Here is a 27,351-nt window from a genome sequence, read left to right on the forward strand (position 1 = left end):
GAAATGATAGAGGCCCGAAGGTTAAGAGGAAGAAACTAAAAAAAATTTAAAAACAAAAAAGAGAAAAAAAACATGAAATGGCAAAATAGCCAAAAAAACGAAGTAGAGCTGAAAAAGAGGAAGAAAATGCACAGACAGTCAAAAGTGTATATGTAAGCAAGCAAAAGAAATATAGGCAGAAGTGCAAGTGAACATAAATCCTGCACAAATTAACATCAATGTAACGTTTAAAAAAGGTCTAAAACTGTATTTGTACCTTCTTGTTTTCATAATGCTTGCTGTTCACCACATTCTTGCCACTTCAGGGCACTGTACAGCAAGCGATGCTATGACTTGCTGAATGTTATACATTTTATCTGCATCCGACTTGTCAAATGCGGAGACTGCATTGCATGGGTTAAAACTTACAACTTGGAGGTTTTAGACCAACATCTCTACAGCAAGCGCATTAACCCACTGAGCATCTCATCAGGGTGGGACCGTAAACTGAAGTTCACATAAGTTTGAACTTGGTGCGTAAACCCACGGCACTAGTTGATTGGCACATCTGTCATTATTACGAATTATTCCGTACAACTGAATGTCCTCTAGGCGCCACAGATTCTCTTTAGACTTCAGCAGACTGGTGTCTGATGTGGTTTTAAATGACAGACTGTCTAGGAGAGGAGGCGGAGAGGGCATTGACCGTTCCGTGGGCGTATAATTGACAATCCTGTAGATCAATTGTAGATCGTGCTTGCTAAGAGGCCCAATATCCAAGCGCTATCCCTCTCTAGGCGTAGGAACATGCAGAAGATCTATGCAAATATCGTGTTTAATTTCGAAACACAAACCGAAATCAGATGTCTCCTTGAAACAAAAGGTCTCTCTGCCACACAAGGCCTAAGAGAGTTCCCAGAATCCTCCACACCTCCCACCCTGTGCCGCCTGCCCATCCCTAGCCCCTTGCTGGCAACACGTCAATACCCACATGTCCCTAATCTTGGTCACCAGACATCTGAGCTTTAACAGCCCCCGCTCCCAAAGAGCTTTAAAAACAAGCAGCTTTTGGTGGGGTGCGTGCAGGATAACAAAAACACAGTGTATGGTTCAAGAGTGGTGGGCCTTATGGAGCTGATGGCTGCATATAAAGGGATTCCTATCCTCCACTGTCTTCTACTCAGGGGGGCTGGTCGATATTCACCCTGACTTCTACACGTCAACTCTAAGACGGACACTGCTGAAGCATTTTTTCCCCACAAAAATAGAATAAATAAAATTGGAATCACCCACTTATCCCCCTATAAACTCGCCTAAAATACATTTTACCGATAGCGGGTGACCCCTGCTAACCCTTCACTCTGCACATCAAGGCACAGTGGATAAACATTTCACTAACGACAGTCCTGCAACCTCCCCTGCACTGAAGCACACCCACCGTCAGTACACTCTTGGAAAAAAGATTTTCGTGTACAAGTACTGCGGTGTAAAAAAATACGTTTTAAGGTGTGGCCTAAGAAGCAAGATAAAGTCTCATAAACACACTGACACACCCGGTTTTCTCGGCACTCTAGTCCCGCAGCTACACAGATGGCGCATGTATCTGTGCATAAGAACTTGAAAAGGGCCTCTGTGTTGCGGTCGACAACAACAATCGAACTGTAATGTCAAATCTCCAAAGGTTCTTTACACCTCACTAATGTTCTAACCCGGAAACACATCCAAGCCATCTCAAGAATCAACCACACTGATTGATGAGTAAAAAGAGCACATCTTTAATTAGGAGAGAGTGAAGGCATGGGAAGACGGATGGAACGTGGGAGTAGGAAACTGGGAAAAAAGCTAGCATGCTCAGGTTGTGTATATGGTGAGAATAAGTGGCAGTAAATGACTTACCTACCCACTCGCCGACATAGGCACCTTGATGGGTAACGGCGCTACACGTTTGCTGCATGCGAGACCAAAGGGTCATACATACCGTACATACGAGGACGAGGAGGGTCACACAAAGAAAGGAGTGGGTGCAGAAAACAAGTCCACTGGGTACGATTACTTGGAAGGAATGTGAGATTTTATACATTACTGGAGTCCTGCCTCTTTATATGAGCGGCTCAGCATAGTCATACCGCTGCGCCAGACCTGGCCTCAGTATGCATGATAATTTAATAGTTCATGGCGCTTTCAATTTGCCAAGTCTCGATCTAAAATATCCCCAAACTATTAATTTGTCCAAAACAAAACCTGTGCGTGAAGCAGGAGAGCGGCTTGCAAACAGTTCTGAGTGCTTCTGCGGCTGTGCTTGGAGCAGGCACAGTGCTGTAACATGTTTACACTGTGGGAAGAGGCGCTGCCCGGGGCCAGCCTGTCATCTGCGCCCCTCACCACAAAGGCGGGGATGGGGGTCCTCAACTAGGCGCTGGGGAGACCAAGCTCGCACCTCCACCCCCTCCCCCACCCTCCGGCTCACCTCGGTGGCAGCTCTCCATTGGAGTGAAGTGGGGTGTCAGGCGCCCTTTCCAGGTTCACCAGGGGCACAAGGGTCTCTGCAGGGCGCAGAGGGGGGCCTTAGAGATAGGGTGTCTGAGATGGAGGGCCTCGTCTCTGCGGCTCAGAGGCTGGGATTGTATTTCGAAAGATCCGCCACTTTCACCTTGTCATCCCCAGCCGCCGCCCACTCCGGAACCAGCTGGGAGATGCACATCGTGGGAATTCTCATGCTACCACAAAACGTATTAAGATCCCCCGGGCAGCTCAGTAGTATAGCGGCATCACTCCCCATGCGTCCGCTGATGCCTCCGCAATGCCACGGCTCAGGCTCCCACCCTGGAGGCGCCTTCACCTTTGCTCTGCTTTCCCATTCACTGCGGGGGCACGGTGGTTGTGTGCGCGGCCGGAGGGCTCCACACTCCGTACTACGTCACTGCAGGTTGCGGGAGATGAGCGGCACCGTGGCGAGTCCTGAAAAAAAAAAATAAGGAAAAAAAAAAGTGCTCCGAGGATCACGTCGGAGCTTGTCTTTATGGGGCCATGTGTTTCAAACACATGGCCCCATAAAGATAAGAAACCTTTTGCGACGAGGAGGAAGTCAGACGAGTCCGTCCAAGTGGGCCGTCTGAAAAAGGGAAAAGTCTACGTCACAAAGTGCTCTTTCCCAATGGCTGGCCACAGTTTAGCATAAACGGTGAGGCCAGCCAATGGGAAAGAGGGGCGGGGCTTGAAGCCCTTAATTCCCTCAGAATCATTAAATCTCGCCGAGCGAGCTGCGCATGTGCGCAGCCACGCTAGCCGAGACCTAAAAAGGGTAAGTGGCTGTTGTGCTTTACCCATATTATAGTGCATGAATACATTTTCCTTGGATAATAGATGTAGCTTGAGTTTGATTTGAATTACTTTTTTGGTCTTGGGCAATAGAGCGAAGTCTGAGCCTCTGTTGAATTAGGAGAGAATATCTATCTAGTTTTGTGCAAACTAGCTCGGAGTTCCTAACTGAATGTGTACAAGTTTCCTAGTTCAGCTCTACCCTGAAGAAGGAAATGTGACTATTTCGTATGGACCGCTATGTATGGTATGGATTTATCGGACAATTAAATTGATTCTCTCAAGGGTGTCAAACACTGTTACTTTGCATATTACTAAATCAAATCGATATAAATGACAACATATATGCGGAGCCTTCTGAACACACCTTTTGTATGTGAATCCCAATTTGTTACTTACATATTTCTATACATATTTTTTTTTGTACATCGTAGATGTGATAGACCTCACTGGAGATGACAAAGATGACCTTCAGAGAGCAATCGCCCTAAGTTTAGAGGAATCTAGCAGAGCGTTCCGAGAGACTGGAATAACTGACGAGGAACAAGCCATTAGCAGGTAAAATGTTCTTGAAAGAATCGCTTTTACCTAAACTGTATATTGTAATTTTTCCCTTTTACTAAATAAGCTGTTTCCCTTTGGAAACTACTTGGTCTGTCTTTATTACACACTGTAAGATTGGAAGTTAATGAAAAAGTTAGTTTGTAGCTCTGTTGTCCCCGGGATGAATTCTATTATTTGAAACCCTCAGACCTTTTATCGGTTCAAGGACTTCATCAAAGAGTTAACTTGATTGGGTCTGGTATCTTTTTATTGGTCCAGTGAAGGATGGCACAGTTCTCTGCATTGTGATTTTGGTCTTCAAACTGACCCTTAACACCAGAATTACTTGTGCCGCCCTAGTGTAGTTGGGTGAAGAGTTTTGAACTTGCTTTCATTTACTTCAACCGATGGTGCCAGACTGTGTTATACATTCGCAGAGGGTAGCCGGGTCTTGTTATTTGATACCTTTATAGCGCCATGCACACCATTAGGCTGCTTCAGGTTGCTGAGAGGCGAAAGATAGAGAAGATGATTGTTCAGAACACGGAGACCTGACTAAAGAGGTTTCTTTTTTATTGTTGCAAGAATCTTGTGGTTCAATGTGGATTAGTTTGACTGATGGTATAGCAATGTTATCTATTGGCTTGGGCCATGAATTTCAAAACATTTATCTCCTTTTCTCCTGCTGTTTCTTGTGTCTGGGTGCTTAAAACAGGGTGGAGGCAGATTTCAGGTTTCTTGTGAGAATGTACCTTTTTATTTTCAGTCCGGAATCAAAATGTTCAGCCGATATACGTATGGCCCGTGATGCAGATCAGCAGAAGATGGCATGTGGCTATATATCTCAATATATTTAATATAATACAAGCCATGCAGTTTAAAATAAAATGTGTGATCCTGGATTTAAGCACATGTTGGCAATAAGCAAATGGTAGGAATAGGACCAACTTATGGGAGAGTGCAGGAGCGAGTCAGTGGAAGGCAAAAGAGTGAATACAGGAGCAACCAGGTTACAGTGGCATAACCATGGTTTTGTAACTCAGAAAACTTGCAAAGGTGACTTTTAAAGTTTTTCCTAAACCTTGGGACTGTTCATAGAGTGTTAAGGAAAGGGGTAGCTGGTTCACAAAAGTGTTAAAGCCTGTAAATGAAATAACTGACAGACAAATGTGTTGAATCTGCTTACAGTTACCCTGAGTAGACTAAAGGAAGACTGTTCTGGGGTGCCTAGAAGACTGGTATGGGAGGATATTTTGGTGCAGTATACTGGTTTATTACCATGGAGGTAATTACAGATGAAGCAGAGGTTTTTAAATTGGGACCTATGATTCATACAGGGCCAGTGTGGTGTTGGCAAGGTCACTGGCATACCTTTGCTTTAATCCGATTAGGAGACGAGCTACATGTTTTTGAGCATTGTCTAGAGTCTACTTAAGGAGCCAAGTGTGGACTATTACAGAAGTCACCAAAACAAGTAGAGACTGTATGCTGGTAATGAAACCATTATCGACTTAAATCACCAGGACACACGAGTACCAGTGACACCGCTGGGTGGGGTCATTGTTACTTGGGCAGTGAGGTTTTGGCTGCTAGAGTTTTTTGTGGCACTTTTTATTTTTAGCTTTTGAGTACTCTGCTGCTAAGGCATTGCTGTAACGTTAATGTGTTGAGCCTCATGAACTATTTTATTGTTTAATTTCCTCTCATTCCAGATTAATCGCAGCCACCGTATCAAATCTTAGGTCCTCTGATGGACCTTGTTCTGTGCTGAAAGGGCCTGGAATACTTGGAGGATGAGCGATTATCATATGAGAACCAGAATAAGATAATTGCTAACATACAATAATATGTATAACTCCAAAGGGATTCCACCTCTAGTTTAGTGGACCCCCCCCCCCCAAACCAAATTGAATTTAGCCACAAACCGAATCAACAGAGTAATTTATATCAATTTGCATTTCTCTTTAGATTCCAAATAATTAGCAAACAGTCTAAATTCAGATTAGATCAGATTTAATAAGCAATTTCAAACTCTGAGATTCAGATATGAAGAAACTTTTTTTCCTCAGTCGAGGGAGATTTTATCCTAAGAAAGGTGAATTAGCAGGGAAATCAATCGCGTCTCATAACAACCCTTTAGGAAAGTTCAGTAAATTTCAAATGACCAGTTCCAGTTCATGAACAGTATTCTGCCTCTGCCCGCACTGCAGCTTCCATGCCACAGCTGCTATGACATGAATCTTTTCAGCCAAAAAGGTTCCACTATGCTAGCTTACCAGCCGGCAGCAAACTAAGTAAATTTGTCCCAATCACGTTGTTTCTGGAAGTCCCAATTGTCCGTCTCTGTACCGCAAGATGGGTAAGGGGGGAGGGGGGGGGGGGGTTGCGCACCTTAGTTCAAAATGTAGGCAATTATACTCCATCAATTTTCAGGTTTACACCCCTTGACATCACCAAATTTGTCGGACCACTCTGTCACATTAGTTGCTCTCATTAGGATGAGATGATCTAGTAGGTTAAAGTATACTGATCCGGAAGAATTGGGTAATTCATTACTCGCCATTTCCGTAGAGCCACTGCAGTTTAATCATTCAATTATTTGTTGCATTTAGAAAGTTGGCGATTTCATGCTCTCATCCCTTCTCTGTCCATTCTCAAGCATTTACTCTAGGTAGTAACACTTCTGTTGCAAATCTAGTCAAGCAAGCTACAAACGTCATAGAAGGCGATTGAGTGTTGGAACACAAGTGGTAACTTTACGAAAGGTTCCCTTAGGCATCAGACTATTTAGTTCATAAGTTCATACTTGAAAATGAAGCAGCGTTTTAGGCCTTCATGAAATATGACACGATGAAATGAAATATGAATCTGATAGACTTCTAGCCACAGATTTCTTAACTTAGAATATCCCGAGGCATCAGACTGGTCCGTAAAATGTGGCACAGCAGCACATCTGCGTGCCGGGGGGCGGCACCGTAAGGCACTGCCCTGACGTCGTCCATGGACGTGACGTCAGCGGAGCCATATATGCCCCGCCCCGGCGCGCCGACATCAGTTTTCTTCTTTTCCGCGTCACAACGCGGACCCTGGAAACCAGCAGTTCCTGGCCTTGTTTTGGGCCTTCTCTGCACCGTTGGTGTCATACCGGGACAGTGTGCAATGCCCTCCGGGTTGAAAGCCTGTGAGGCCTGTGCGCGTCAGATGTCGGGCACTGACCCGCACCTTATTTGCATGTGGTGCCTTGGTGTGCACCACGATTCCAAACAATGCGGCGACTGTCAACAGATGGAGCCAAATTCCGTACGGGAACGCCATATGAAGTTGTTGGCTGCACGGCTGTCTGGCCCAGCTTCTTCTTGTCGCAGCTCTCCCTCTCTAGATGGAGCTTGTTCCCGAGGCCTCTCCCGCGACCTGCGCCCTAAAAAAGGTAAGCGGAGCCGCAAGCATCCACTGAGGTCCACCTCTCGTAGGCGTGCCGCTGGTGCCCATTCCTCTCGTAAGGGGTCAGCTACGGGTGCCCGAAGGTCACCTCCTCCATACCCTCCTTTTCCAGGAGTCTGAGCGATGCGCGCCCAAATGGAGGCCTACTCCCGGGCTCTTCAGGCCTACTTTGAGTCCCCCTCTCTCCCTGGCACGCCTTCGGGCCCCACAGAGGCAGAGGGTACTCCGGCCGGGCCCTTGTCGTTGGATCTTTCCCCACCAGGGTTGTGTGCACTGGCTCTGGAGCCAAGGCGACGACGTTGGGCTGTGGCCCAGACCGTCCTGGTCACTCTAGCACACTCCGCCAGTCAATGCATAGCCCTGTGCGGCTTCCTGTGCGGATGGCGGAAGCGGCGTCGGCGACGCCGGGCTCAGAGCCGGGCACCACGTTGGACCCAATGACGGGCTCGACGTCCAAACCCACACCAAGCTCCACACCAAGCTCTAAGTCTGATCCCACGTCTGGGGCAACGCATCATCCGACGTCTAGGTAGCGTCAATCCGTGGATGTCCAGTCGACTCTGACACCGCTGTCGACGCATCCTTTGCTGCCGGTGTCTTTGCCGCCGATGTCTATCCGTTCACCGACGCAGGCATCCATGCCTGGGGTTGACCTCCCACCGGATTCCTCGTTTCTGTCCCCTCAGCAGGGTCAGGCGACTAAGTTATCTGCTACGGCCTTTTCGGAGGCTGCTGCTGCTTCCCCTGTTCGGCGGCCACTGGTGCAGGTCCCTAGTGTGGCATGGCCTTCGGGTTGTTCCCCAGCCCCGCTCTTTATGGCAACTGGGAGAATCAGCCTCCAATCGTCTCCTACAGACTGCCTTTTGTCCCCTCCTAGGGAGACTACTGAGCTAGGGGCCGCCTATGCGCGGACTATCAACTGGGCAGCTGCTATCCTCTGCTTTCAGTCTCCTGTGGTACCTCTTTTCCCCGATTCCCTTAATGGATCTGCTCCATCTCGAGCCCATTACCGTGGAGACCTTGCTACCCCTTGGGGGTGCTTTATTAGAAGCCCTGCGTGGCGTGTGGACACGGCCCTCTTCCGGAGCCCCAGTTGATTGGGACATTGATTGTAGGCACCGTCCCGCCCCGGGGAATCCACTTTGCCTGTCCATCCGCCCTACCGCTCAGGGCCTGGTAATTGAGGCGGCCTTTGGGTTGCAGGACTCCTCCACTTTGCCCTTGTTTCCTCCCACCCGGGAATCCAGGTGACTGGATGCATGTGGAGGACAGCTTTTTGCTTCTTCTAGCGCAGCCATCTGTGCTTTAAACACTACATGTGTGTTTGCACTTGCGTCCTCTGCACTCTGGGACTCCGTGGTTAACCTTCTCCCTTCCCTTCCGGAGGGATTGCGCCCTGAGCTACTCCCTCTTGTCCTTCACGCCAAGGAAATGGCTTATTTTACAATACGCTCCTCCCTGGATACCACAGACTCTGTGGGCCGTGCTCTCGCACGGTCGGAGGCTTTGCGCCGTCATGCCTGGATGTGTGAGTCGCTTCCCTGATAATATTCGGGAGAGCCTCAAAGACATGCCGTTTAATGGAATAGACCTTTTCGGGTCCCACGCTGACTCTGCGATCTTCAGGCTTCTGTCAGGGCTACCGTAATTCTGCCGTGCCACTGACTGCTTGACTTTTCTTCTTTGTTGCGGTATTCCTTTACGGACCAGTTTTTATCAGAGGCAGGTTAGTGCCTCTGTATTGTCTGTATAGCTGTATGGCTTGGTTGTTTTTGTTTCAAGTCCTCTGACTGTCTGTTTTGCCAAGAGGACCCCTTTCTTGCCAGGGGTTGACCCTTGCACTATGTGGGGTATTGGCTGGTGGCAGGTGTCTGCCTTTGCCTTCGTATGCTCCTGTGGAGTCTACTTTATGGGTATCCCTCTGGGGCTCCTATACATCCTTTTACTGCGTCCCGCAGGGTCGCATCGCTCTGTTGTCTGTAGTGCTTGGACTTCGGGTTTAGGTCTATGCTGTGTGGTATCTACCTTGCATAGCCTGGCCTCTTGATTTTGTCCTATGGTCTGTCTTTTGGTACCAGCCTGTGAGAAAGTGGCTCTGTATATACTGTTCTCAAATAGGTACAGTGTGTGCAGAGTCCACAGTCCCCAGAGGTTTGACAGAGGCTAAAGTTAGATATAACCTTACTCTCTAAAGTGGTAGCTTGGTCGAGCAGTAAGGCAGTATCGGAGGACAGTGTAAAGCATTTGTTGTACACACTCAGTCAGCAAATCGTTTCACACACTCAATAACTGAACTCTAGGCCAATGGTTTATATAAAAAATTCTGTTTTATTTTAGAACCAACAATAGGTATTAAAATATACTTTCTCAGAATGAGATGCTTTAGGTAAATACTTTTGCAATATGCAATTGACTTTTGTAAATACTGGTTACAGGTTGTTGCAATAGGCAACACAATTTCAAACACAATAATGTATTGAGCTCAATGGAAGTTTTAAGTTATTTGCAATAGATTACTTTCAGGATTACTTTTGTAACTCCAGGACTGGATCCTAGATTCAGTCCTGGGACAGTTCTTAGAAACAAGTGATAAAAGTCGACATAGTTCCTGTTGTGATTTTTAGGCAATATTTAGCTATTTTAAAAGTTGACACTTAGAAGAAATTTCATAGAAAAACAGTCAATGATTCCCTATGGAAGAAAATTCAAGTTGCAGGTAAAGTAGGTTCTCGTTACTTTGTAATCCAGTACTGGGCTCCTAGACTCAGTACTGGGATCTCTATCTAAAACAGGTAAGTAGTTACGTTTTCACAGTTAGCACGATTTTTAAAGAATATTTAAAGTTTGCAAAAATCGACACTTAGAAGAAATTGCACAGAAAAACAGTCAATGGTTTCCTATGGAAGAAAATTGGGTTACTGGTAAGTACGGTTGTGACTATTTTTCAGGGTTAGTGCTGGGCACCAAGATCCAGCACTGGGATCTCTCCTAAAAGCAGGTGAGTATTTCTGTTTTCGTTACTCGGCTGATTTTTGGTGAATATTTTAAGTTTTAGAAACTCCACACTTAGAAGACATTTCAAAAGAAACCAGTCAATGTTACCCTATGGAGAAAATTGAGTTATCGGCTTTTGGGTAAGTACTCAACTGGCAGAGTTAAGGTTCTGGGCACAGACTCCGGGGTCTCCCAGGGTCAGGTAGGTACAGTTGTTACACCCTCAGCGGTGCAGGGGCAGCCGGGTGCAGAGTGAGTTAGGCCCAATGTTATCCTATGGGAGGCAGGGGGTCCTTGGTTGGTGGCTGCTGACTAGCAGGCCATGCGGCTGTGGGAGCTGGCACAGAGACTGAGCTCTTGAGGCGGAAGCCGAGAGCAAGAGAAACGCTACTTGTTAAGATTACTTGAATTTGTGTTTGTGTGAATACTGTGATTGCTGCAACTTTTAAAGACCACTTTTAAAATTTTTGTGAATGTGTTAAAACTGTATTCAACAAAACCCTACCTACTGGCCCCTTGGTGATTGACCCCTCGCGCAGCCTAGTCAGGCGCTGACGCGGGTTGAGGACAGCCGCCGTGAACCCCCGGGCAACGCCCACTGAGTTAGGCCACACCCCTCCACCTACCACATTTAAGAATGTGCTGCTTCCGGAGGCGCAGCGGACGGGCGCAGCGGGCGCGCCGGCGGTGCGCCGAAGGCGCGCCAAAGGCAAGCCCGTCTGCGCCCGTCCGCGACCTGCCGGGACCAGGGGCCACTCCCCCTGCCCCTCACACCACCCAGGTCAGGACCTATAGCTCGGCCGCTTTAAAAAAGTTAATGCCCTCCACCATGGCGCAATGCCCGCTTTCCTTCTTCCCAGTCGAACTTCCCAGTCAATGCCCTGGCTGCAAACACTCCTTTGATACCATCGAGCCATCAGCCACGTCCCAGGAATACCAGATGTATTTGCTAAATTGCCGATCTCTCCCTCGGCACAGCACACAAATATGCCTATTACTAGAAAACTATAATCCAGACGCGATCTTCCTGACCGAGACATGGCTCCGGCCGCATTCGGAGCCAGACATAGTCTCCGCCCTACCCCCCGGGTTCCAAATCTACAGAATAGACCGAACCAAGGGAAGAGGTGGAGGCCTGGCTATTATTCTAAAAGATAAGTACTGTTGTCGTACCTCTATTGAAGCTATACCTGAGTGCGAGAGCCTAGCTTTCAGCATAGACTTCTCTGCGAACAGTTCCTTCTCTGGTACTCTGATATACCGCCCCCCAGACCCAGGGAAGCTGTTCCAAAAATCTCTCCCAGATATCATCGCGAACCGACTTCTAACCTCGGCCAATTATACGGTTCTAGGAGATCTCAATTTGCACTTCAACTCCCCTATAGACCTTGTTGCCAGGGAACTGACAGAGGACCTTACAGCCTTACAACTGATCCAGTTGGTCAGATCCCCCACCCATGAAAAAGGGAACTTATTGGATCCCATCTTTAGCAACTGCACGAATCTGATGATCGGGCAACCTATTTGCCTCCCCTGGTCAGACCACTTCCTTGTTCCACTCACCTGGTCGACCGCTAAGCCTCCCTCACCGACCCCTCAGCCCATAACTAAGAGAAACTGAAAAAAACTCCCCATAGAGCCATGGACAAACAATCTCGAAGGATCCCGCCCACCTCCCTGCATAAACCCCAACCAAGCAAACATCAACTATGAGGGCTGGATCAGGGAATCACTGGACACGATCCTCCCGTTACGGAAATCTATTCCTAAGAGGTCACACAAACCTGCCCCCTGGTTCTCAGATTCCCTGAGTGACCTAAAACGCCTCTGCAGAAAAAAAGAGAGAGCCTGGCGAATGCACTATCTCCCGGAAAAAAAAACCCAATACAGAGAGGCTATTAAGAACTACAGAAATGGGGTTAGGGCGGCCCAGGCCTCCTACTTCGCAGACCAAATAATGGCAGCAAAATCAAAATCCAAGGAAATCTTCCATCTGGTTAAAAAATGCATCACTGTTAATACTGCCCCCCCAGTTCCCAAAACACTAGATCAATGCAATGAACTTGCAGACTTTTTCCATAATAAAGTAACCCAGATTTACTCCGCATTCCCGGCAACAGCCAACAAGTCAATAACACCCAATCTGATCTTTTCGAGCGACGTCCCCCCCCCAGGACAGCCTACGCTGGACCACTTCTCTCCATTGAACCTGGAAACACTGCAACAACTAGCAGGCCAAGTCAAATCTGGCTCTCCCCTCGACCCTGCCCCACCAGAAATATTGCTGCAGGCAAGCCAAACCATCCTTCCAGTGGTGCTAGAGCTTCTCAATTCATCTATATCCTCCTGCTCAGTACCCATTGGATGGAAGAGAGCGATGGTACGGGCTTTGCTAAAAAAAACCACCCTAAACCCAGAAGATCACTCCAACTACCGCCCAATCTCTTTACTTCCTTGGGTAAGTAAGGTGTTGGAGAAGCACATAAATACGCAGTTGACACAATTCCTGGAAAGCCATGCACTTCTCGATCCATCCCAGACAGGTTTCAGGCCTAAACATGGTACCGAAACCGCATTGCTGGCAGTTGTCGAAGAGTCGCGAAGGATATTGGATCAGGGAGGATCAGTGGCAGTGATCCTCCTTGATCTAAGCGCGGCCTTCGACACTGTCAACCATGCCACCCTGTTGAACCGTCTGCACAACATCGGGGTCGGAGGCAATGCTCTAAAATGGCTGGAATCATTCCTGTACAACAGATCCTTTCAGATCTTCGACGGGGACATAATATCAGCCAGAAAACCCCTTAACTGTGGAGTTCCACAGGGCTCCTCATTGAGCCCGGTGCTCTTCAATGTATATATGAAACCATTGGCTGGGCTCGTTGAACCGTCAGGAATAAAAATCGTATCATATGCTGACGATACCCAGCTAGTGGTTTCACTGACCCAGGAAGGCGCCGATCATACCCCAGGAAGTCTGATGAACTGCCTAGAGGACATAAAAATGTGGATGACAGGCTCCTCCTTAAAACTGAATGGAGATAAGACCGAGCTTATGCTCTTAGGCCCCGCAATACCCACATTAATTCCTTCCATGTGGCCTGGATGTCTGGGCTCCCCTCCCACCCCCAAGGAGAGCGTTAAAAGCCTAGGAGTATGGCTGGATAAAAACCTCTCTTTCTCCACCCAGGCTACTAAATTATCCGCCATCTGCTTTGGCCTTCTGAGAATGTTAAGGAAAGTCCTCCCCCTCCTCCCTTTGGAAGCCAGACAAGTGGCAGTTCAGGGCCTCATTCAGTCCCGGTTGGACTCAAACAACGCCCTGTATGTAGGGGCTCCCGAGATGTCCATGCGAAAACTACAGGTGGTCCAGAACTGTGCAGCCCGCATCCTGCTACAGACCCCAAGGACACAGTCTGCTAAATCTGCACTAAGCAGCCTACACTGGCTTCCAGTGAAACAGAGAGTGGCTTTTAAGGCACTATGTATCGCGCACCGAGCTTTCTGGAAGTCAGGTCCAGCGCTCATTAACAAATTGGTTACTCAATACCATCCCAACAGAACCCTTCGGTCTACGGAGGCCTTCCTGGCCGTAGTCCCGAGAGTAAGGAGAACCAGGACCGGAGGAAGGTCGTTTTCCTTAAATGCCGCAAAGATGTGGAACACACTCCCGCTACAAATCAGGTCCAATTCTAACCTACTCTCATTCCGTAAACAACTGAAGACCTATCTATTTGCCAGGCCCACCTAAATCTTATTCTCTGTTACCCCCCTAGCTCTGTTCTCTAGCGCTTGGACGCCCTTGGGCAGCAATCGCGCTTTACAAATTACAATACAATACAATAGGCCCAATGTTATCCTATGGGAGGCAGGGGGTCCTTGGTTGGTGGCTGCTGACTAGCAGGCCATGCGGCTGTGGGAGCTGGGCTCCTGGTCACTTGCTCAGGGCAAATGGGGAAGTAGATAGGTGCAGAGGTTACACTGCCAGGGCCACTCGGGCGGCTGGGTGCAGGGAGCATTTGAGCCTTCGGGTGCTCAATTGATTTCAATGGGAAAGCTCCTGGTTAGAAAAAGGCTGCAAGCTCGGGGACGAAGATTCTTCAGGTGCCACCACCACTTCGAGAGGTAAGTTGGGTGGTTGGAGGATAGGTGGGTAACCAGGAGTTGGGCACAGGGGGCCGCAGGGCGCCGGGTGCAGGGGTGCCTTTTGGTGTCGTGAAATCTTACCCTCTGTTGGTCGCGGTTGGGGGGGTACCTGGTTCTGAGGCAGCAGGCGTCATTAGGAGCGTCGAGGGAAGTCCTTGGGTGCCGGACTCAGGGTCACAGTCGCCAGGGGGGGGTGGATCGTCCTTGTGGTCTTTGTTCGCACAGGCCAGGCTTGGTGGGTGCTGAGTGTGCAGGGTTCGCGGTTCCGGGCTGATGCCAGGGATTAGAAGCGGATTTTGAGCAGAGCCTCTGCTCATGGGAGTCCGAGGTGCTTAGTGCTAAAAGGTAGTCAGGTCCTCCGGGGTTTATGAGGTTGCTGGCCACAAAAGGTGCCAGGATGTAGCAGGAGCAGGTTCGAGGGTCGACCGGCCGGTAGGGCTGGGGCCAAAGCAGTTGATGTCTTCCTCTTCTTAGCAGCTGCACGGCAGGTCTTCGTTCTTCTTGCTCTTCTTTGTATTTTGGAATCTGGGGAAGGAAGGTTCAGGGTTCCCCTAAATACTAGATTTAGGGGCGTTACAGGTAGGTTAAAGGGCAGGGACCAATGGGTCCCTGTCCTGGGGTGGGTACACCCCCTATTCTGCCACTCTCCTGTGGGAGGGGGCAGTAGCCTATCCTGATTGGGTAGGGCCTCCCATCTTCAAGATGGCGAGCGCCCGGAGATGTGCTTCACCTCTCCTCCCCCACCTGAGGGGTGGGGTTGGCAGGCTGACACATCCCCTGTCCTTATTTGGGGTTTCCGGCCAGGCTTCCCGCCAGAGTGGGGGTTGCAGTGGCTTGGGGAAGCTCACAGAGGCGACATGCCTTTGAAGCTTCCCCCTGCCCATCCTGGGGAAGGAGACCTAGCACCTCACCCAGGATGTGCATTGTTGCAGGCCCAGAAGAGCAGGGGCTCTCCTACCCAGGGGTCCAGCAACATGTCTGCTGTGTGGCAGCCTAGTCAGCCTCCCAGACCAGACGTGGATTGTACGTTAGGTTTAAGGGGGCATCTCTAAGATGCCCTCTGGGGTGCTTGGTACATTAAATCCCACACTGGCATCAGTGTGGGTTTAATGTGCTGAGAAGTTTGATACCAAACTTCTCAGTCTTCAGTGTTGCCATTATGGTGCTGTGGAGTTCGTGTTTGACGAGCTCTCAGCACCATGTACTCTTAAATGGCAGCACTGCACTTTCAGTGCCCAGGAATGGACCTGGGTACTGTAGGGGCACAGGGCTCATGCTCCTGTGCCCACAACACTGGCGTAGGGCACCCAGCTAGAGGGGTGACTGATGTATGCCAGGGCAGTGTAAGTGGTGGGCATGGCACACAGGGATGTGTGTCATGTCGACTCTGTTTTGTCCTGTACCCAGCCACTCAGCTTGCAAGGGCAGTGTGTGTGTTAGGGTACAGGGCCTCCAAGGGTGGCACAATGAGTGCTGCAGCCCTTAGAGGCATTCCCTGGTCACAAGGCCCTGGGTACCTAGGGTACCATTTACCAGGGGCTGACATGTGGCCAGGGTTTGTCAATTTGGGTTTGAGGTTTTTAGGGAAGGAACATAGGCCCTGGGTACCTGATTGGCAGGAGTCCAGGGCACACTCAGTCAAAGTACATTCAGCAAGAATTGGGGGCATACCATGCAAGAAAGATGGCACTTTCTCACACAGCCCCTTCTGGGTTGTTCTCCCAAGTAGGGAGTTGCCATGGACCTCTCTGTTGTAGGTTGGTCTGGCCTTTTGGCTTATTCCCCTTCAGTTTTCTCCACATCACCGCAGCTTTCGCGCAGGGATTTCTATGTTCCACAAGCAATCTTATATGTGGCGGACTCGTGGAGATGGTTCTCCTTGAACCACGCTCTTCCTGGCGTCTAGGACCCGTGAGTTGGTCCTAAATACTCCCTTGTTAGGCTCGTCTTTTCTTCTAATTGTCCTGCGAGGAGACTATTCTCTCTCTTCCAGACTGCGGGCTGACGTTGCTTGTAGCCTGGCCTAGTTCCACTTTCTGTGTAACTGCTGGTACTTTTGAGCGTACCCTAGTGCCTGGGTTTGGCTGGGTTTCAGTATCTTCTTAAGGCTGTTTCTGCGCCATGTTCTTCCTCATGGCTTGTGCGCCCCGTTGCCTTCTTGCTATTGGGCGTATCTCAGCTGTTCCTGCTGTCTTGCTTCCTGGTGTTCCTCCTGGCCACGTATGAGCTTCTTTCCGGCTGTGTAGAGGCATCCTTTCAATGCTCTCCACATGTCTGACTGGCAAGGGTCTCTGCAGTACTCTACCTCTGTGGTACATTTGAGGGCGCTACGCCTTCTCTCCACCATTCCACTTAACCAGTCCTTTGGGTTGGCTTGTCGACTGCCGCATCCTGCGGTTCTTTCGCACCATAAGGTTCAGTTCTACTTCCTGCGAGGTGCTGAACTATCTTTTCACAGCAGTTTCTTTACCGGGTGTGTTTTTCTTCCATGTCGGCCCGTGCTGGGCGTGGGTCAGGATCCTGCTGCCTTCGTCTCTTTACAAGAGCAGGTTTAACAGTGTTTTACGCTGTTCAAGTTATTTAGCTGGGGCTAGCTCTGGCTTCTTGTCGACACCTTGGATACTGTGGATCCTTCATGCCTCTTGGTCTACTTTCGAAGTTCAGCATTTTTTCAATCAGGCACAAGCATTCTGGCTTGGTGTTTTCCTTCTCTCATCCCCACTACATGTGGGGGGGTTTCGTGTTATTCTGGATGGGCTGTTGTGCCCTCACCTCCCCTTGATTCCCTGCTCCCTTCAGGGCTTAGGGGTCTGGTGGTTGGCTGCGCTGTCACTTCTGTCCCCACTGTGTTTCGCCCTTTGGTTGACAACACTCTTTTGGTCATGTTATTGACGTCTGGGTTCTCTCTGGACCTTCGTGGGGTTCAGTCGCAGTCCCTCCTCCTCTATGGGTATGGCTTTCGTATCTATTCTAAGTTAAGGAATCTGCGGCTAGACGTCTCTATCAGATGAACAAGTTACTTACCTTCGGTAACGATGTACCTGGTAGGGACATAGTCTAGCCGCAGATTCCTTAATGCCCGCCCGTCCTCCCCGTCCTGCGACAATCTTTTCAGGTTGGGCTTCTTGCCTTTGCCTCCCTTTTGGTGGCTTTATTCCTCTGCGTGGTGACGCCTTCTCTTCACTCCGACTCACAAAGCTACATTCTGTTTCGGGGCTCTGCTCTGCCTATTCTTGTGATTGGATGGTATGCTCATGTGCCATGTGTCCTTTACAACCCCTACCCTGGGTTGTCCATTGTGAGTCTAATTCTTCCCTTCTATCTTCTTCAACCGCTTGGGGTCTCTTGTCTCCCCTGCTATCTAGCGGTTGCAGTCTCTGACAATGCTGCATTCGGCAGGTCCATTTTTTGGATCGGATTTCTCCGCTTTTGGGTGACGCTTTATGGTACGTTGTCTTTGCTCCTGGGTTCTGTACTGGTTGTCCTTCACTGTCGTATATTGTGGTTGCAGCCTTTCTGCCGGCTGCTGTGATGGTTCACCATGGAGCTATGGCTCAATGGTGAGTCTTGTGCCTCTGGTGGCACAGGCTCACACAGGTCAAGGGTTCAATCCTGCCTATGCTCTGCATCTTCTTCTGCCTCTGGGGGAGGTTATGGACTTAACGATTTAAGGGGTCCCTCCCAGAGTGGTGCTCTGTTCTTTTCCCTCCCTCAGTTTACAATATACAGTGCCTGGCATTGTCTTTCTATGGTGATGTTTTTTTCACCATACCTTGTTTTTTCTTTTCTTTTTCTGCACACTGTTCCATATTTTCACAGTTATTGGTGGTGGCTTTGCGTCCTGTCGCGGAAAAGCCTTCTGACAAAGTGATGTCGGCGCGCTGGGGCGGGACATATATGACTCCGCTGGCGTCATGTCCATGGAAGACGTCAGGGCGGCGCTGTAAGGCGCCGCTCCATGGCTCGCAGATGTGCTGCTGCGCAAAACCTTCCGGACCAGTCTGAGGCCTGGGGATATTCCAAGTAAAGGAATCTGCGGCTAGACGATGTCTCTACCAGATACATAGTTACCGAAGATAAGTAACTCACATTACATAGAATAGTGCATACATTCTCCAGTTTAAGCGTATTAATATCACTTCAATATGAATTGCAATTAATTCATGAAAGTATAGGGTACTCAAAAAATATTATTCACGATCACTTCACATATGATTTTGGGAGTCTCTTTTACACATTATATGTTATTACAGCATACAATATTTAGATGCACAGCAAAGATGAACTTTACAATATGCAATCATAACCTCGTGTAGCACCTAATTTTTCTTGTCAAGGTCAGTGCTCATTTTTATACGTTCTAATATTGCTATCCGTTTTCTAACACATGAAGCATTTTATTCTCACATAGACGTTTTCTGTGTTATTGTTTATGTATCATGTTTATATAAGCATAAGAACACATGCCACTAAAATATCAGATTTCACATCTACTTATTGTCTGGTGTGTTGTCAAAGTGACTTCTAACATTCTGCATGCTTTTACGATGCAGTATCTAAATCAGAATTTCATTTGTGTGTTTCTTGAAACGTGGAGCCTATCACACACTGTCATTATCACGTAAAAAGCGCCACAGACCTTTTGCGTGTAAAACGGTCGTAAATGGATAAAAGGTAACACTTCTGTTCTATCAGCATCAGCCTGTTGAGTTGTCTAGTGTGCAACATATGACTGGCTCACCGTCAGAGTTTGGTCCGGAATTCATTCATTGGTGTCTCTTGACCTCACTCACAACCACTTTCCTGGAGAAGAGTGTGGTATTGTGTATTTTTAGTTAAACTTGGTAATCGTGTTGTGTGTTTTCTATGGCCTTGCTGTGTTAAAGTGTTTCTATGGCCTCTGTTTCCATGACATTTCATTCTGCTTCAGAGGATTGTATATTGGAATGTATATAGTTGACCTAGAGCTGTGAAAGGCAGTTATCTGGGGGATCGCTCAGGTTCTGTGGCTGGATTTTCTTCTGTAGAATAAAGCTTCCTACAAACAACTTGATCTTGCGGGAATTACTTGGGAGAAGCAACTTCACACAAAAAGTTCTTGCTAAAGCCTAATGGTCCAACTTTTCCTGAGGAGCCCCAGGTTAACCTGAGCTAAACCCCTATGGATAACATGGGCTGCTGGACCAATGTTTAGAGCAGTCTGGCTCTAGAAAGCTAAAACGTTTGCAGTCCTAGCTTGACCTCAAAAGGCGCTGACCCCTTTTGTTGGATTATGTTTGTCTTAGTTTTTACCTACATGTTAAAGTTCCTTTTCTTTCAGTGATGACACAGTTTGAACATTGATATTCTGGAGTGTTAATTATTGGGTCATACTGTATCGAAGTTTTTAACACACTCAAACCTCCTGAAGAATGCTTTAACTGTATGACACCCGCTAACCTGAGCCCTGATGGACAACTTTGATATCCAGTAGTAGTGTACCGCATTGTGGCCCAGGATCCACTGACAGCCGTCAGGAAAAGACTTCACAATTGGTTTATACTTTCTCGAGTATTGCATCTGAAGCCTATTACACCCTATATGGAGATATAAATGTGTGTTCACTCCATGCTATTCCTTTGTATTGGTGTGGTAGACTGGAGCAGATCTAGGTCTTTCAAAATACATGCATGAGTAACAGTTGGTATCGTTAAGAAAAGCTACCCCGAAATAGTGGTGCATTTGTAGTAGTGTGATCATCTCATTCTTGCTCCTAATTGCCACCATTTTGCTAATTTTCTCTTTAATAGGATTTGGAAAGGATAACCCTCCTACCATGCTAATACCGCTAAACCCGCTGACTAACGTAATACCGGTTAGATAGGGTTAGATAACTGGTATTACCTTATAATATGCAGTCCTACATTGTTACTTTTGAGAGGGAAAACAAAGGGACGACTCAAGCTCGTATGCGACCTCAATGGTAACTGTAAAGTACATGCCCCAAGACAACAGTGTCATAATGCCTCTGTTGTATGCTTAATGTTTGTAAATAATTTTATCTTATTGAAAGGACATAGAAGTTCAGAAGCTTTCATGTTTCATTGAGTAGTATGTGCTGGTCATCCTTATTTGCTATACATACTCCTCAAACCGAGTGGAGACGGGGGCTTCTAAAACAGCATAACCTTTAATTATACAGTTCTTGCACTTTTTTAGTATATAAAGTCACTGGCACTGTCGCATAGCCATCTTTGTAGCTAAAGATCTGGCCACTTATAACCAAGACGCCAAATAGCCCAACCTTTAGGCAGTATGGAACATGGTCAATACCCACTGACCATGTGGACTAACTCCTACTTCATTCACATTGCACAGTCATAATGTCATACCTATCTGATGTCCTGTCGTAAAGGGAAAACATTCCTTAAGTGGTACCTGAAAAAATCTTAAGAGTTTATCTGTTTTTCTGTAATCTGACTTCTGAAAGTTTCTGCTACATAGATTTGTTAAATTCAAAAACAGTTGAGGGATAGAATGCAGAACAATGTCATACATTCACCCCAGTACAGAGATCTGGGCCTAAATCCATCGTTTTTTTGCTCGCCATTCCAGTTTGAACCCAGCCATATGCAAATCAGTCTTGACCCTGTACCTCATGGGAACAGTCCAGTCCGAACTGCCAAGCCAGGTCCTCCCTGGACTGGAAACAAGCATCCTAGGACCGGTAATGGGGTTACATAGATTTGTTAGTTCTTCATAAATTCAGTCACAATGCACCCTAAAAGTTCCTTGCAGTCAGAGAGGTGTGGCGTCAGGAACAACTAAATAGATGTGTGTGCTCCAGTAGAGAATGCCACATGTGAGATTTCATTCTCTAAATTTGGTTTTAATGTGAAGGAAACTGATGAGACCAATTCAAGCCTATGTGAAGACTTTCTAAAGGTTCTCGGCTAAATTAGAAATGTTTTTTATTTCTTGAATATTTGAAGAAATTTCATTTGTTCAACATTGATGCTTTAACAGGTGGGCATTTTTACCACTCATTATTATGAAGTCTGTTTATTGGCATTTTGTAGATATAATCACATTACCCAGTACATTTGAGCAGCCTGATGGCTAATGATTGAAATAAGACCAATGATACATCGATGGGCATGAGCATGGTGACAAACAGGATCAAGTGCTACACTCACCTATTGGGGAAAATGAGCATTACGGGCCTCCCAGCCAGCCCCATTATCTCAGTAACCCCCTTTGCTCTCACGTCGCTGGGGCATTTTTACCACTCATAATCAAGATGAAGTTGCATTAAAAAAATAAAAATGTTTATACTTTTTGGTATTCTCTTTTAAAAGGAGTTTCCTTTGTGAAATAGAGACGATCGGCAATTACATTTGTATTGAGCTGCATGTCATAAAATTGAATCCTGAACGACCTGCTCTTCCTTCCTCCTGTTCAGGGCTGGCTATTAATTGCCTATAGCAGTGGTTCTTAACTTTTTGACCCAAGTGGACACCCATGTAATGATTACTGAAAGTCGGGGTCCCCTTGCCGTAGCAATTTCTGAATTTGAACCTCAACACAAAAACAAATATACACCAAACAAATGCTCAAATATTTTTTTTAATTCACAATCAAATATACAAAGATTTGCACATTTTTAATTTTGCTTCTTAATTTGTATATGATTTAATAAATATAACTTATTGATTTTAATATTTAATGTTGTAGAAATGTCACGGACCCCCTTAGTAGGCCTCGTGGTCCTCAGACCACAGGTTAAGAACCACTGGCCTATAGCAGTACCCCTTAGTGACAGAGCTTCGAAGTGGCTGACGTGCCATATTGAAGACTACATCAGTGTCTAGTTATGTTGATTACATGTGCTGACTCCACCACTGAACACATTTCCACATGGCAGTGCTGCTTGTTTAGCATTAATATTTCAATCACTGTGTAGGCAATGCCATGAACATGGGCAACCCACGGTGATCTCTAGTTTGATGTAGGAAGCAGGGGAGCACAAGCTTGTGGTTAAATATGGATCTGTAATGAAAGCTGGAGCAATTTTGCAGGGATCACAGTTGATAAGAAAATTAATTTGTCGATGGTGTTGCGTGTGTTTACCCAGCACATCTTTTTGAAAATAAATATTTCTGTGCTTTGTAAACCCCTCATTTTATGAACACTGAAAACATAACTTGCAGATTTAAGAGTCTTATTATCTTGAACATTTTTGCTGAAATAATTGAGGCAGTGGAACTTGTAATATTTTGGTATGCATAATTTGACATTCTCATTTTTTGCCCTTTTGTTTGAATGCCTTTGCTCTTCTCCTTTAAGAGTCCTAGAGGCCAGTATTGCGGAAAGCAAAGCAATTTCCAAAAGAACACACCCAGAGGTCTGGAGCGATTCACCAAACCCTCATGATCGGAAAAGGCAAGACAACTGTCCGGTCGGTCTCAAAAATGTTGGGAATACTTGCTGGTTCAGTGCTGTTATTCAGGTGAGAGGCACTTGCTTTCATTGTCTGTCATGGAGTCAAAACAGACTATTCTCCCATTCAATTTATATTTACTTTTTAATTAAGTTCAATGTGATTTTTTTGTTGTTGATTTTTTTATTATTTTATATTTGCTTTTTAGGGATTGGAATGTTTCATCTGGAGGTATAGAGGAGAGAAAATCTGTAGCATAGGGTAGTGCTGCTTCTCTCCCTTAAAACTAAAGGTTTTTTCCAGGACATTTGAAAGTTTATTTTGCTGCATTGACTGATAAATGCTGTTAGTAGACCGTCATAACTCCCCTCAAAAGTTAACCAGTGATTGGAGTTCTTTATTTACTTTTGGAGGGATGATGTCTTTGTAATATGCGCACCTACATATACACAGTTTGTAATGGATACTTCTAACTGCAGATTCCCTACCCTTTGAAAATCTCCAGGCGCCAGACTGGATCCATAAGCTAATACACAGCAGTGCTTCTGCATGCCGGTAGGTAGCGCTTAGCGGCTCTGTGTTGACTTTGCTCCATCCGGAAGTGACAAATAGAGCTGCACCCCTGAGAGCTTGGTTGTCCAAGCCTCTACGTCCCAAAGCACCTTCCCTACCGCACCTCTGGATAGGGAATCCAAGAGACTGGAACAGTTTGGGAAGAAGATTTTTTCTTCTGCCAGTTCAGGGCTGCGGTCTGTGAACACCGCATGCCTCTTGGGCCGTTATCCCCACTCTGTGTGGGATATGGTGGTGCAGGTGCTGCCTCAGTGTCCGGAGGAGTTCCGGACAGTGCTCTCTAAGGCTATTGCGGAAGGGAGCGATGCGGCAAAGTTCACAATTCGATTGGGCCTTGACACTGCCGACTGGCCGCAGCAGCAGTCTCAGCGCGGCCACGGATGTGGGACCTGCAGCGGCAGGTCAGGGGGCCAGCGGGCGGGTCAGTCCACCTCCATCCCGGCCGAAAGTGGCCGAACGGTGGTTATTGACAACTACGTGTGCGGTGTGTGGTGTATGCAACAACCTAATCCAGCGTATCATTTTGGGCCCGAACCCCATGCGAGCCAACACGGCGAAAAGAAAGTCCCATTCGATGGTAACAAACTCCATGCTGGCATCTAAAGAGTGTAGGACCGCATCTTCTTGGATCATGCTAATCCTGCCCAAATCCCCATGTGCATTCCGTAAATTACGGGCCGTGTTTCTACCCGGCATGAGTCCGGATTGATCCGGGTGAACTAAGTCGGTGATATAGGGAAGGAGTCGATTGGCCAATAGTTTGGCCAGGATTTTGGCCTCGACTGTCAGGAGGGAAATAGGGCGGTACGATTTGCAGTCTTCGACCGGTTTGTTGGGTTTATGGATGACCACGATGGCAGCGTTACGGACATCAGCCGGGAGAAGTCCCAACTCTAAGCACTCTAGATAAAGGTTCAACAAGTGAGGAGCCAACAGCGCAGCCATGGGCTTGAAAAGCTCAATGGGAAGACCATTCGGAACCATCGCCTTTCCAGAATGGACACCCTGGATAGCCTTCTGGATCTCAGTGTCAGTGATATCTACCTCCAGCGCCTCCCTATCCTGTGGGGAGAGGCTAATCACCTCAATAGTGGCCAATAGGTCAGCCGACATCGGAGCCTGAAGTCGGCGAGCTGGTATAAACCTCCTCAAAATAAGACGCGTAGGTGTCAGCAATAAGTTGGGGATCTGTGAGAAGAGTACCATCCGGGCCGCAATTACATGGACCCATCGTGAAGCCTGCTCTTTGTGCTCCAGCCACGCCAGGAGTTTGCCTGTACGTTCTCCTTGCTCATAAACCCTGTGTCAGGAGGACAGACAGCGCAGTGTGGCTTCCTCCAGAAGCAACTGTTTATAGTCCTGCTTCTTGAGTTTTAGGTTATGTTGAGTTGCGTGGTCAGAGCCTCAAGCAACCGACTCCTCCAGATCCGAAATCTCCGCTTCAATCTCGACCACCCTCTTGGATCTCTCAATCCTATGTCCCACCACCAAGGAGAGGGTCCTACCCTTTATTACGGCTCCAAACGCACCCCAGAGTGTCAATGCCGAGTCAACGGTGCCCATGTTTTCAGCAAAGTAATATTCTGTGTCTTTATGTAGAGCGTCCCTAATGTGAGGGATTCTCAACGCCCATGGCTGTACGGTAATAGTACTGGGGCGTCTGGCCCGACATATTGCAAACGACGTAAGGACTGGAGAATGATCAAGATCCCGCGAGCCAGGCATGTGGCGCTCGTTAAGGAGTGGATATCCTCGGCATGCGTGAATGTGATCTATGAGATTGGCTACCGTGCGCCCCGACTGAAACGTGAAGTGTGCATGTAGTGGGTTAAGCCATCTCCAAATGTCAACTACCCGCAGGGCATTAGCGAACTCGAATAGTTGCGAGCCCCTCGGTGGGTCCCCCGGGCCAGGAGACGGTCCCGAGTACCATCACCAAAGTTCCCGTGGGTAGTTCCACCAGCAGGCACCTATCTTGTGCAATGTTAATCCCTGTAACCCTGGGGGAGCATAAACAAACCAGATTAAGAATGCGCCCCTCCCAGGAGCCTGTGACTGCCGAATACCTACCCTGCACGTCAGTCCAGGAGTTATGCACTATATATGGACAGCTCTTTCGGAGGAGAATCCCCACACCCCTGGAGCCCAAGGTGTAACCAGAGTGAACTATAAGTCGATAACATTTCCTATTCAAGGCGCCACAGGTATTTCCAATCAGGTGTGTTTCCTGCAGCATCACCACGTCAAGTTCCTGCCTTTTAATATAGTGTAATACAGGGGTCTCCAACCAGTAGCTCGTGAGGTACTGCAGCTCTCCAGCTACCTCTGAGTGGCTCCCCTGTGTGCAGCCCCGCTTATTAAATCAAAACTTTTGCTTGGCTGAATTATTATACGTATTAATAAATCAAAATTATACAACACTAATACTATTAGTAGCTCTCAAAGCGTTTCATTGAACATAAGTAGCTCTCAGTACAGAAAAGGTTGGAGACTCCTGGTGTAATACAATACCCCTTTTAATTTTGTCCCCAAGGCCATTAACATTCCACGTCACTATCTTAAGCGTGAAGTCAGTCGCCATCATGCCATTCAAACGGAGGAAAGGTAAATCTGCCGGTAGGGGAGCCACCGGGGCCTCCACCCGACTCAGAATACTGTATTGTGGACCGCCTGAGGCCAGGGATGTGGAACTTATAAGCGCTAAGCACAGTGTACCCCTGCCAAATAAGGGAGAGCTGAGCATTGCTTTCTACCGATACCAGACATAAAAGAACAATAAATAAGAATACATAAATCACAAACTCAAAACCCAAAACACACCCCTCTCCCGGACCCCGCAACCCAACTCCCTCGCCCCTCGCTGCCTCCCTGCATAACTGGTCTGGAACCACCTGCCACCCCCAACTTGAAGAGCGCCTGTCGCCCACCCTTAACATTTGAGGAACGTGATACAACCCCACTCCTTAGTGCATCAATGAGACTAAACTATGCCCACCCCGGCCCACCAACCTTCAAACACATGTAAAGCAAAATCGAAGAACCAGCTGCTATAACCTGACGACCGCGCCATCACTCCCACGGCCAGAGAGCTCTCAATCGTTCAAGCCCCCCCGGACACTATGAACATCTGAGCAACCAGAATAAGGAAACGTTCAAACAAGGGCAGTCTATGACCACTTGTGACAAGCTGATGGAAGCTTCCACCCCCCTGGGCGGTTTGTATACTTGCAGTTCTGAGTCATTCAACCTTCCGGATTCCGAACTGTCGAGTCCTCCAATGGCGGCGACCCCTATCGGCGTCCATGGCTGCTGGGGGCCCCAGCACCTCCCGTAGACCTATGGGACCTCTTGCCAACAGTTCTCCAGCCCTCAAGCCAGTCCCATGCCTCCTCTAGCCGGGTGAAGAACCAAAGTTTTCCATCCGACTCGATTCGTAGCTTGGCTGAAAACATCATTGCATATTTAATATCTTGATCCCTAAGAGTGCGCTTCACTTCCAAGAAGCTGCGCCGCTGTTTCTGGACCCGCAGAGTGAAGTCGGGAAAGAAGGTAACCCTGCTGTTATCGATGATTATCGGTGGGGCCGCCCTTGCAGTCTGTAGAATAATATCCCCATCATTGAACACCCTTGCCAGGAGAGGTCGGGCGGTGCCCCAGGCCGAGGCCTGCACACGGTGGGCACGTTAAATTGAAAAAACATTTAGATAGTTTTCGCGGCTGGAGCTGCTGGAGAATCAATTCTTCCACGTAGAGGTCGGCCGCTGGACCCTCCGCCTGCTCCGGGAAGACCAAGATGCGGACATTGTTGCATCTCATGCAGCCTTCGTAGTCATCAAGTTGCAGCGTTGGTGTCTCCTGTGCAGTCTGGAGCTCAGAGACTTGGCGCTTAAGCAGCTCTGAATCAGTTTTGAGTTCTTTAGTGGTGATCTCGACAGCCG

General features: G+C 47.8%; 1 protein-coding gene across 3 annotated transcripts in view; it reads left to right on the forward strand.

Annotated features, from left to right (window-relative positions):
• The window catches only part of USP25 (ubiquitin specific peptidase 25), a 439,609-nt gene that overhangs the window by 104,025 nt on the left and 308,233 nt on the right, over positions 1–27,351 (forward strand). For all 3 annotated transcript variants that reach the window (XM_085623051.1, XM_085623052.1, XM_085623053.1), the window contains exons 4-5: positions 3,732–3,855; positions 22,747–22,909. In XM_085623051.1, coding sequence (XP_085479177.1) covers positions 3,732–3,855; positions 22,747–22,909 — 287 coding nt within the window. The remainder of the gene's footprint in view (positions 1–3,731; positions 3,856–22,746; positions 22,910–27,351) is intronic.

The sequence above is a fragment of the Triturus cristatus genome, chromosome 8 (assembly GCF_964204655.1).
Source record: "Triturus cristatus chromosome 8, aTriCri1.1, whole genome shotgun sequence".
Classification (NCBI taxonomy): domain Eukaryota; kingdom Metazoa; phylum Chordata; class Amphibia; order Caudata; family Salamandridae; genus Triturus; species Triturus cristatus.